The sequence below is a fragment of the Haliotis asinina genome, chromosome 3, assembly GCF_037392515.1.
Source record: "Haliotis asinina isolate JCU_RB_2024 chromosome 3, JCU_Hal_asi_v2, whole genome shotgun sequence".
Lineage (NCBI taxonomy): Eukaryota > Metazoa > Mollusca > Gastropoda > Lepetellida > Haliotidae > Haliotis > Haliotis asinina.
Window position 1 is genome coordinate 10,393,916 of NC_090282.1, and position 12,948 is coordinate 10,406,863.

The window sequence follows — 12,948 nt, forward strand, 5'->3', positions numbered from 1 at the left end:
AGGCATGATAGTGCTAAAGCCAGATTTCAAGTGTGGATGAGGATTTATTAAGTCTATGGTGAAATATCAGATGCCTATGACAGATAGTACATATTTGCTTGTAAATATAACTCCCATAGCCTTTGGTCATATGATACATGTGCAATTTGTTGTTTTAGGTGAGCTGATGACAACGGCACGATGGGTTCGTGAGTTGGTCAACAACCATCCAGACTACAAACATGACTCAGTCGTGTCCGACAGCATTGCCTATGACATTCTGTCCAAATGTGCTGCCTTTTCACGAGAAAGTACCGATGTGCCAGAACTTTTATTTTCCTATTCAACTAAATCTGCTGATACCATTCCATTGGCTGTGTCCAAGGCACAGCAGTATTACCAGGAGAAGAGTAAGAAGAAGTAGAAACTGGAAATTAGGAATCATTTCCCCTTTTGGTTTCAAGTGATGGTGCTATGGTTTGGCCACATAAGCATTCAACGGTTCAATCAGGAAGCCTGCTGTTATAGATATATGCTCAGTAACAAAAGTTTAACAACACCCAAATCTTGGCAGATGTTATTATGAAGTCAGTAATGTCCTGTAAGAACTGGCGTGTCACATTACACAAACACACTAAATTGGGCAGAACAACACCCATGTGCTTTCTGTGGGCTACACTGCATGTGATTGAATAGAATATTGGTCCCACTTTAATTCAGTTTTTATAATCATTTTGAAAACAGTTGCACACGTCAGAACTGCTTACTGTCAAAAAAAAACCCCACAATATCACAAAGTTGGAACATGATGAAGCGTCACGGGAATGCCAGAAAATGGCAGATATGAAGCCACTGGAATGTTGAGAGCTGGGATGAGCTTACATCAGGTTGCCAGACATTTTCAGGTCCACCACAATGATGCAGTGATTTTTATCCTCATTTCTGTCTGTTTAGTGGACTGTTCATTGGGTGTTGCTAAACTTACATTACTGTGTATATGAAAAGATTAATTTCAGCAATTGTTGCATTGTTCATGATGGATATTCAAATCAAAATAAAAAAAATATTTGTAACTGATGAAAATATGTTTTTGTAAACATGTAGGATATTGATTTTAGATAAAATTAGAGTTTGGATAATTTACAATCATGAAATAAATGTGACCTTGAAATTAATGCAAATGATGTCACTATCCCTTGTTGACATTATTTTTAAAGTGGGCCATTATTGCCTTTTGAGGGGGTTTATTGAACCACCTTGATGCCACTGTAGGCATAGCAACAGATCCAGCGAGTGGACATAGTCTGTCAGTAAACATAGTGTTCTCACCTGATGTGATCAGTTGTAACCAATCATCAGGTGCCTACAACAGATTTCATTCTTGGATATTGGCATTTTGTTTCTGAGCAACCATGTTAAATAATCTCAGATCACAATTACAAAATGGTACTCACCCACAAAGTGAAAGTGTCCAAGAGCAGCCACTGTGGTGAATATACAACACTACTGTTATAGCATGCAGTGGATTGTTCTAATTTGTGTAACAGAAACAAAATTTGAACTTTTTACAGTCTTTGTCTGGACATGACCTATCTCATGTGATATGAAAAATTTGTAATATCTTTATATGTTGGAACAGATTTCATGGAAGTAAGGTCACAAGTCGAGGAGAGGTTCACATTGTGAAGTATCTCATTTTCGTAGGGATGCATTTCATGATGAATTTTATGCCAGATGTTGACACTTGCATTAATTTGGAGACTCATAAATTTCATGATTTACAGAAAGATACGATATGCTGTTGGTTGGAAGGCTCTTTTTCCCCTTTTACCACTGGAGCTTCTTTCATTCTATGTTCTTGGTGTAATCATTTCCTTTTTTAAGATAATTCAAAATGGATGATTGTTATAAGTTTGTTGATTTGCTGGTGTTGTCAGCAGTCTCTTGTTTTACAAGGCAATCAGGGTTAATTTATGGATATATATATGTTCAGGTATTTCTTGGGATGACATGTGAGACTTTCTGATATGATCTGTCAAAACATGTCTTGTTGGATGGTAATTGATTTGTGCTATGTTCATGCATGTCTTTGTGTCCATTGTGTTTCAGCTTTTGATCATCTTCAATGTAGCAACTTAGCTTGCCTGTTGTTTATCATGTAATACTGGCCGACCTGGGATATAGGCTGGCACCTACGGTCAACCCTTGAAATCACTTTTTAAGTTTATCAAAGATGTATAACGATAATATTTTCAATTTAGGTAAACTTGTGTAGACAGCAGCAGACTACTAACACTAACATTTTACTGTCGATCCTCTTTGCATACACTTGTCCCTGCATATTTCAAGGGAAGGTTTTGGTATCAGTTTGCCATCCATTTTATGTTTTTGATTTCAGCCAAGGAACTTGGCCTGTGTTCTGTGGCATATTAACCTGCAAAGAAACGTATGTCATAAGATGTTGCATTGTGAAGTGATGCACCAGCATATGATCATGTTTAATGAGGAATCTCAAAATTTCTGATGTAATTTTTACATGTGTATCTTTTTAGTAATATCAATCTTAAGCCTGATCTCCACTGCTAAACATTAAGTAGACTTGCATAAATGATACATGTTCTGAAATATGCATGTCAACTAGACTTTATTAAGAGTATTTAAAATTGTCTGCATTATCTAAATTTTGAATGGTCAAGATGTAATCTGTGTTTGAAACATGAAAGGGGTTGTGTAGTGTTAACTTACCACCACACTCATGGTTTTGTGTAGATACACAATCGGTCACTGATTAACATTGTGTCCAAAATGGTTGAATGTTCTGTTTGTTGGAACACATTATTTTGATTTATTTTTACACTTTCACATTTCACTCAATTTGTGAAAGCAGGAAAAATCCCCGAATGATGTGCCAGGATGTCATACAACAAACCAAACATGGTGTGATGCTTTTGTTTATTTTTAGAATATTTCACTCCTTGCTATGTTAAATGATGTTGTAGAGTTCATCATTAGATTTTGTGACCTTCATCCTCAGCACTATGAATGGTGGCAATAAAGGATAAATAACTATGTCATTAAATGCGTCAATTCACAGGGAGTTATGCAGACATCCTTAAAGCTATTCATATTTCAGTTATTCGTCTATATATGTATTTCATATGTATGCTTTTATTCTTTATAATGCACAGATCTGATTCTCTTACTTTTTGACAGAATCACGTATCTAATATCCCCATCGGAAATTGTCTAGAGTATATTTGTTGTGTAGGGTGTCTCACATTATGTTCCAATGAAGTGCTGTCTCAGTAGAAGCTATGATGTGATATATCTACGGCATGTTCTGTATTTCATAATCTAACTTCCAGCCATTGTGTATCTGGTTGATAATAACCCATCTATTGTTCCTGTGATTCCAGCTGTTGTTGACACGTATGACATTGTTAACCAGGTTTCTGTACTTGGTATAGATGCTGCTGAAGAGAGTCTCCTCCAGCTCTGGTAGCGATATGATTTTATATTTCACTGATACTCAAAACTTCCCATAATGTGTCTAGTGTATAGGTAAATATAAAATGACACATTTGATTATCCCAATCGAAAGAAGTATACATCATTTCCTACATATTTAAATGAATCCCTTTGAAATGTATCTTAGTATTCATCTGAGAAGATGTTTGAAAGCGGTTTTTCAACATTTCAGCACAGAGCGATAATAACTTGATAGGGATAGTTTACTGCAAAATTATGTAAATGTGTTATAAGACATCATTTACATGTCTTGTTCCACATGTTTACCTGGAGTTGAACCTAAAATAAAAAATCAGTTGATTTCAGATTTATATTTAAACAAACATGTTAAAAAAGTATATTTTCAATTACATTTTTTTGTTTTGCTAAGTTATGATAGAGTCATCCATTAGGATAGTAAAGTCTTATTTATTGACACGGAGGTATATTAATTTCCTTCTTATGAACCCGAAGGATAGTGTTGGTATGAAATATTTCATGCACTTAAAAAAATAATTGGAAGAAGATCTATCTATCTATCTATCTATCTTTGTCTATCTTTGGAACATGCACATCTGATGAAGGGATCAAAGCAGCCAGGAACGTTTGTTGGAAGTAATGAAGAAGTGGTTTTCCTTACATAAGTTACAGGTTTTATGTCTTCATGTTGCTCTAATTTGTAAACCCTGTCGAAAGTCTTATGCAAGTGATGCATTGATGAAACACAAGGACCTCAAATGATGATAAGTGGTAGTTTTAATTTTGAAATGGTTTAGAGAGAAGTTTTTAATTTTATATGGAAAAATTTGATGTGATCTAAAGGAGATGTTCACTGAAAATATTTCTCTTGGCAGGTAACTTACATGCATATGACCCTAACATATACTGTTTTTGATAATTTGTAGTTATGGTAATTACCCTATGTTAGGAATATACATTATTCTGAGTGAGATTAAGACTGACAACTGATGTTGTTTTTTATGGTCAGTTTCCCAGCCTTGTTGAAATAGTTCATCTACGTCCCAGTGACAGAATTATTCCCGTGATTTGTACAAATTCCAATAGCAGTTCTGACTTGATCATTTTTAGACAAGTACAGTGCGAAGTTTGTGTACTAGTAAACTAGTAAACTACATAAATTTTTCTTTTTGCCCATATGTCTGTATATGACCCCAACAGAGACAGCTTTATCTGTTGGCTTTGTCCTGCCCAGATACATACCAGATATATAACAAATAGTTTTATATTACAACCATGTTGATTTTATAAATGTCTCACGCTCATGGCATACTGTTGTCTAGTTTTGTTAGCATTTGAGTCTATTTTTTACCAGTGTTAATTACACTGAAAACAATATTAAATATTTTATTGCCTTGACATTTGTTACGTAGCTTGTTATACAATCTACATGTGCACAGATATTCATTTTTGTTAGTTTTACAAAACATCTAAGTTACCATGCTCTTTCCACGAAGAGTTTTTGTTCACAGTTACTCATTTCTTGTTACGCACACGTTCATCTGCAAGGGGCCTTAACATGTGGACAGTGCACTCCCATGAGGTTTTGCAGAGCTCAGGGTTGCTGTGGACTCCCAGAAATCTGAGTGTGCAGGGGGTCATGTGGATTCCAAGAGTGGAAGTGCATAATATTACATAATGCTTGAAAGTTGCCACAACTGAAGACTGGCTTGGGAGAATGTCAAAGAATGAACCAGGGTATAATTTTAACATATATGCTGTGTTTTACTACTTTGTACTTTATCACTTAAGGAATAATAGTTCCATAGAATTAACTTGGTTATGGTTGAGGAGGAGTTACTAACACACAAGCGGTTTCAGGATGCAGGAGGTGCTGTAATGGACCAATAATCAACTCTACATACACATGTTGACTGAGGCATCCTCAGTCACCTGACCTTGAGTATCCAGGTTTCCATGCCTGCTTTAACTGACAAGCTGACTCACAAACCTCAATGAGTCCATTTGTCAGCCTCCCGTTGCTGGCCCCATTGTATATCATATGTGTAATTTTACAGAAAAATATCAAATAATGTGACTATCAGTACATATATGTAAGAAGGCTTTTTGAAATAAATGTAGTTCAGAAACATTTGTTGCTGCTATTTGGACTAAATTTTAGAAAAAAAATCCCACTTGCTTGAAGGATATGCTGTTCAGAAGCAGTTTACCTAAAGTTTGCTATGTTCATTTGCTATTATATAAATGCAGTTGCTACTTGTCTTAAGAGTCATGAGTCCCTTACTGGCTTGTTCTGGAATAACATGATTGGTCACAGATGCTTGATGATTATGTACAGAGATAAACGCTTGTGCTATATGCATTTTGTACACTTGCATTATATCAGGAAATCTTGGTGTTGGGTAGTATATATTTAAGGGAAGTCTGGTTTAGGCATAAAGTTCATGTGATTGCTTGTCACTGAAAATGGCCTGGATTTGATTTCCAGCTTGCAGAAATGTTATTAGGCATCATAGTCACCTTGTGTTCATGATTTGTGTCAAATGCTATGATGTCATGTGGAAATAAACTGTAGTCATTGACCAATTACAATATATAGCCTGGATATTCAAAGCTATCTTTTTCATATGATTTTATGTTGATGAAAGTAACTTTGGTTATTTGTTGAGAATCATAAGACCATTGAGAGTAAACTTGTTGCTGTGTTCGATTTTGTTTTGTTGTATTTTTCAGACCAAGTTGTTTTACCATAGTCACATATCTGGTTCAGCCTTTCAAGTCAGAATGTGTGAAGTTTGAACATGTACCCCACTGTTACATTTGAGGAATATTGCAAAAGCAAAAGACCTTACTGACTCACTCAGTTATTTCTTGACTTGGACAAGTTTTCCAGTTACACACTTATGCAGAAGGACCAACTCAGATTATATTAATAAGGGCATTTTCAGTGCGCTGAACTTCAAAGCGCTACAACCTGATTTAATATTACCCTGGATAACCCAAGCTGCCTAAAAGGTGCTAGTTTATAGCCACATGACTTATCACACTGGGTACCCATTTTCTGCTTGGTGAACAGAGGCAATTCCAATTTGCTTGCCTCAGGTAAGACCACAGGTGTCACATGAGCTTTGTTGTTGGGCAGGACCAGTGTCCTAGAAACTCTCAGGAGTCAAGCTGCCAAACAGGTCACCCATAGACCTTCATCTGATATGTAGACTGCGCTCTTGCACAGGACAACAGGACCACCACACATCTTGTGGCAGGGCTTTTGTCCAGGGAAGGGGTCAACAAATTGTTAATTTGGTATTTGTACATTGTGTAGTTACATCAAGATGGTCTCTGGATGCTACTGATTAGCGACCAGTAATCGCCATTTTGAGCATTTTTTAACGATTTGCTCCAATATTTCTTAACAGAATGAAATAAAATTAATCTTGATGATACATCAGCTATTCACCGATGTTTTCTGCTTGTTTACTGTTGTCGATCAACGCGGACAACAGGAAGCGCGGTAGTGTAGACGCTGCTTTCCCTGCAACTAACAAGTCCAATTATCGCCATTTCTGAAGTTTTTAGGTTAGTCACCTAATTTGATATAAACTTGGTAATAAAACTATTGTGTTTGAAACCTTGACATATTCACGAAATATCATAATTGGTATTTCTTTTTAAAAAAAGAAGTTTAAAACAACTAAGGTCGCTTTCATTGTGAATGTTGAGGATGCTGATATAAGCTGATGGGAATATGGAGATGTCACCGCGGGACTGAACTTACCAAGCTTGACATTTTGAGTAGTTGTTTGCAGTTTGTTTTCTCGGGGATAAACGTAAAGATAAAGGTGAAAATTGACAGTTATAATTTGTCAGTATCGCCTGCATGGTATCTGTCGAGTCCGTAAAACGGAGATGGAAATTTGGGTCAATTCAAAGTTAAGTGATTGACTGTTGGCATTATGAGTAGGTTCAGACACATTAAAATCTGCACTTTTGTGGACGGAATTGTCAAGTCGGAGATTATAGATTCACAACACAGCCAGGATGATTTTCATTCAATTCTCATCATTTATGAAATTTCATGTCAACACACTAATGGTCACGTGATCCCCACCCACCCTGACGTGTTTGGGTCTTGTCTTCCGATGGATTCATATTTGTAATGTCTACAACGTAAAATACCCACAGTAAATTTAACTCTTGTAACCTATCGCGTTTTGGATGTGTCAATATGTGAAATACTACGGAAGTACAAGTAAAGCTGTCTGCGCAAGCGCCACAGCCAGGTGGTCGCTAGCCAGTATGGTATCATAGTTATCACCACAACCTTAGTATAACCAAACTTAATAGGTCAGTGTATAGATAGGAAATACAGTCAAGCCTGGTATTATTGTATTTCTATTGATGAATCTGCTACAACGCGTAGCCCTGTGAACTCTGACACGCACTGACACACATCTATGGGAAGTTGTCAGGGGCAACGCCACAACAACCAACGTTCCCGTGCAAGAATAAACAGGCAATGCACGATATCGGGAGTATCGTGGTGTTGTGTTCTGTTACACAGGACTAAATTTTAACGAAATAGCCCGTAGTGAAGGTAAGCAGTAACGCGTTTTCTTGCAATTACGGGTCGCATGTTCATTGCTGGATCTGCAGTGAATCGTTAATGGGGGACCAGAGCTAAATCTGTAGAATCAGTCGTTTCTTATTTTAAGAAGACTTAATTCATTTTCCAAACACAATAAATATTCCGATGAAAAGACAAATACATCATTAGTGTAATCTATGTTGCTAAGATCGTAAAATGTATGTTAGGATACCGAAATTCTGATGTGAGATTGCCTTGTTTTGAGCGTCGGTGCTAGAGCTACAAGAGTTAATTCCCTTGAACGTACTCGCCGCGACACGAGCAGTTTCATAGCAGTTAGCCGATGTTAAATCATTTGTATTATTCAGTGACATGGAAGGAAAAAGACACTGGTTTTCGTTCAAACGTTTTTGTCTTCATGAAGTTGGGGTTTTGTTATTTAAACGTATATTACATAACAGTTTCATGTTCATACAATTTTAACGTAGTAAAGCGTGAAATATGTACGAGAGATTTTGTTGTTGCTACGATCAACATGTGATAACGTTATCAATAATCAGCCCAGTGATCAACAGCATGAGTATCGATCTGCGTAGCTGGGAATCGATGACGTGTCAACCAAGTCAGCGAGCCTGACCACCCGATCCCGTTAGTCGCCTGTTAAGACAAGCATTGTCGCCTTTTATCGCAAGCATGGGTTGCTGATGGCCTATTCTACCCCGGACCTTCACGGGTCGCATAAGATATTCACATGCGTATGGTTTGTTGTTTACCGAGGCACTCACCAATGTTCTAGCTATATGACGACGATCTGTAAATAATTGAGTTTTGATCAGGCAGTCCAGTGATTGACGCCATGAGCGTAAATCTACGCAGTTGAGCTACGATGACATGATCCAGCATGTCAGTGATCACGTTAGTCGCCCTTTACAGCAAGCATGGGTTGCTGAAGACGGATCCTAACTTGAGTGAGTTACGTTTTTCGCCGCTTTTAGCAATATCACGACGGAGGTCACCAGAAATGAGCTTCACACATTGTACCCATGTGGGGAATCGAACTTAGGCGCGACGAAAGAACGCTTTAAACACTAGGCTACCCATCTCAACTTGAATCGGGCATAGGTATTGTGAGAGCAAGAACAAAATGAGGGAGGCTTCTTTTACGATTGGCCATGATCCCAAATTTGATACCCTTTTTGTATTCAGGACATGGGGCAGATTTCTTTGGAAGGAAAGTATTTGTGTTTCGTTCACCCCGCCATGCACCCTTGTCCAGTCCTCCGCAAGCTGTCTTAGGAGGTGATCAAATGGACCGGGTAGCCAGGTTCGGTCACTTGGTGGATTGCTGTGTTCCCTCATGGGTACTATGTGTGAAGCCTATCTCTAATGTCCCCCGCCGTGGTACTGGTGGAATATTGCTATCAGAGACCTAAAACCACACTTGCTCACCCAGTGACTGATGAGTCAACGTATTCCGGCGACCATGGGCGTTTTTTCAGCAGCTTCAAACAAACTGCATTTTCTCACTCACACGAGGAAATTTAAATGACACTCAGCCTTACATAACACACCTGTACTATTCAACCTTTATGTCTGTGGCATCCGATTGAAAGCTTGACATCGACTGAAACTCTGAGTCACTTATGATGTGGTGTAGCTATAAATCTGCAGGGATATGATTTGGACTACGATTCGTCTTTTTCAACCCATTCTTGTCTTAGGAACACCTACAGAGGGATTGTGTATGTATGATCATTGTCACGGACAATGGTATGATTCTGTTGCATGGATCAGTACTCTTGATTTTAATCACTGGGTTGTCTTGTCCACTCTAGATCATTCACAGTGTGGCTAAGTGTGGTGTTGAAAACCAAACCAACACAGCTCTACAACGATGTATCCGGATGAAATTTTGTTCATTTGACTTGTTATTACGTTTCCCTGACAGGAAAAAAACTTTATTTGTGATAGATACTTGACGCGCTATTAATTAGCTCAGTTTGACGTAACAACCACATACAAGATTAAGTCCTTTTACATTTTTGTTAACTGTTTTATACGCAAAAGAATTAAAATATATGCACTTTTTATTTTTCCCACAGTCGAAAAGGCCAAATGCCTCACGTAATGCAGGCGTCACATCGAGTTACCATAGAAACCGACTCAAACAGGACACTCAGCTTCAAGGAGAAGGTGCGACGCCATTTTGCGAAAGGACACCCTAAAGATGACAGGGCAAAACACCTGACGCGAACAATGTTTGTTTTTCAAGCCATCACTCAACTTTACGTATCTCTCAAGTACCTCGTCCCCTATATATTTGAAGATTTTGACCCTTGGACCCAGTATTACATCAAAGTGGGCATCTGTTACCTCTGCATTAACGCCGTTGCCAACTGGCTCTGTGTTATGTTATACGACACTTCGTTTCAAAGGACGAAGGATCGCCCAGAATACAACGTGGAGGCAGTGTGTGAAAACAACCCGGATCATTTTGTAGGACGAATCGAAAATCACTACAAAAATGGCAGCCTATCCAGCAGTTCCGAAACGGATGAATGGTCGTCCGGGGGGTATTGTGTTACGTGCCAAATGAACATCCCGCCTCGGGCCCACCACTGTGACTATTGCAAGAAGTGTATCCTCAAACGCGACCACCACTGTTTCATGGTAGGGACGTGCATAGGCTTTAAAAATCAGCGTTACTTCATAGTCCTTGCCTTCTACTCAACCATTATTGGCCTTTTAGGAGGTTATTTTACGGGGAAGTATTTGTACGACGTATTTGTACCTAAGTCCTGTCTCTCTGACTTCGTTCTACCTGTGACGTTTTACAGAATGGTCTTTGGTGACATTGACCTACTGACCTTTCTACTCATCTACCATTCCTATCTATTAGTTCCGATGGGTTGTATTGCGTCAATATATTTCGTAAGTCAAATGATAATCGTCTCCCAAGGTCTTACAATATATGAAATCGCTAAAAAGGTGGATATCAAGTGCACGCGGCCCGTCAATGAAAACTTTCGAAGCGTTTTCGGAGACTTTTGGGGACTGAACTTCCTTTTTCCTGCACAGATCATTTTTCGTCAGAGAGAAGATGGGAAATCGTGGGATGGCATAAAAATCATTAAAAGAACAAAGGTGGCGAAATCTTGATATAAAGTGCTTACGGAGAGAGAGAGAGAGAGAGAGAGAGAGAGAGAGAGAGAGAGAGAGAGAGAGAGAGAGAGAGAGAAAGGTTTGGATGTGCCAGAATCCACTTTTGCTTGTTAAGAACTGGCAGCTAGTGACACAAATTTTACAAAACTATTTATACATTACTCCTTCCATTTACGTGTAAATTTTGGCAGCTTTAGATTATCATGTCATCACCATTCCTCATGCCAGACAGCATTGAACTCAAGTTAATCACACATATACCTTTGAATAAATAGTCTCACCCCTTTGTTTGTTTAGCCCCTCTCTTTTCTATATGTATGTGGAGTGTTAACAAGGACGCTAGTACGTCAAGACAGTGAAGCACGCACGCACACTCACACATAGGGCCTTTGTGCATGAAATGGTTATTTCAAACATGGAATTTACATAACATTTACACAACATGGAGGTTTGTGTGGGTTTCCGGAGATATATGTGTATCTAAACACTATTCTATATACTCTCCATTGTTGTGCTGATGTTTGGACCACAGATGGTCTAGGTTTTAGGCGTGATTGTGATCGTGAGTTCGAATCCCTGATTTATCTTGATTACGTGTTATCGGTACAGTGCACATACTTGTTTGTTTTGTCAAGTGGTGAACGTCTGATACTCACACGACCCATGGCAGCAGTTTGTAATTCAGCAGCTGTATAGTGGTGACCTGTATACTGTGTCTGTGATTCAGCAGCTGTATGGAGGTGACCTGTACATTGTGCCTGTGATTCAGCAGCTGTATAGTGGTGATCTGTACACTGTGATTCAGCAGCTGTATGGCAGTGACCTGTACATTGTGCCTGTGATTCAGCAGCTGTATGGCGGTGACCTGTACACTGTGTCTGTGATTCAGCAGCTGTATGGAGGTGACCTGTACACTGTACCTGTGATTCAGCAGCTGTATGGAGATGACCTGTACACTGTGCCTGTGATTCAGCAACTGTATGGCGGTGACCTGTATACTGTGCCTGTGATTCAGCAGCTGTATGGCAGTGACCTGTACATTGTGCCTGTGATTCAGCAGCTGTATGAAGGTGACCTGTACACTGTGTCTGTGATTCAGCAGCTGAATAGCGGTGACTATGTCTCTAATGACCTGTGAACCTGAGAGTTGTGGGCATCATGCAGCACGAGATAGATTGCTGTGGTTCATCATGTTAATGGGGCCACCGAACGCGCACATGATGCTAACAAGTCAAGCGCCCTAGTTCTTTTTCATCTTAGTTTCCGACAATTCGAGCCAATATTTAGCGCATTCTAGCGTTGCGTGTGTATGTAATCCCTCACCCTGTGCAAACCTCCGTGCATGTGAACGTAAAGGTCAGTATTCCAGGAAGTTCCAGGTAGACAGACGCGTTCCTGTTGGGAAAGATTCGTGTGAGAGAGGGTCATCTCTAGCTCGTGATGACAATTACGTCATACACTTCATACTTTACACCGTGTACAGGCCCTTTGAGTGGAGAATGTCAAGGGCTTAGATTCTACCACAAATAAACTACATGTAGCACACGCAGTGTCTCCATAGTCATGTAACATGTAACATGTAACATAGTTCGTGATGTACCTGTATGTCACAAGCATCCTGGGAGCATAATTCCCAAGGAGTTCATAATGTAATGTGAGTCCGTGGCCCGCTGAACTCTTGACTGGAGTTCGACTCAACGTTATGACTATTTTGGATCGACCGTGTAGCGATATCA

The 12,948-nt window shown here is 39.1% G+C and overlaps 2 protein-coding genes across 2 annotated transcripts in view; both read left to right on the plus strand.

The window, feature by feature from the left end:
• LOC137277445 (glutamate--cysteine ligase catalytic subunit-like) overlaps window positions 1-6,172 on the plus strand; it is a 41,647-nt gene extending 35,475 nt beyond the window's left edge. Inside the window, exon 16 of the mRNA XM_067809174.1 lies at window positions 159-6,172. Within this exon, the coding sequence (XP_067665275.1) occupies window positions 159-403 (245 nt within the window). The 3' untranslated portion in view covers window positions 404-6,172. The remainder of the gene's footprint in view (window positions 1-158) is intronic.
• Window positions 6,173-7,992: 1,820 nt separating this feature from the next.
• LOC137279207 (uncharacterized) lies at window positions 7,993-11,251 on the plus strand. The gene is made up of 2 exons (XM_067811708.1): window positions 7,993-8,059; window positions 10,153-11,251. The coding sequence occupies exon 2, from the start codon at window positions 10,166-10,168 to the stop codon at window positions 11,207-11,209; it is 1,044 nt and encodes a 347-aa protein (XP_067667809.1). The 5' UTR covers window positions 7,993-8,059; window positions 10,153-10,165; the 3' UTR covers window positions 11,210-11,251.
• Window positions 11,252-12,948: the final 1,697 nt, after the last annotated feature.

What these genes read in the sequence shown, in the direction of transcription:
- LOC137279207 (XM_067811708.1), top strand. Translation starts at nt 10,166, where the DNA reads ATGCCTCACGTAATGCAGGCGTCACATCGAGTTACCATAGAAACCGAC.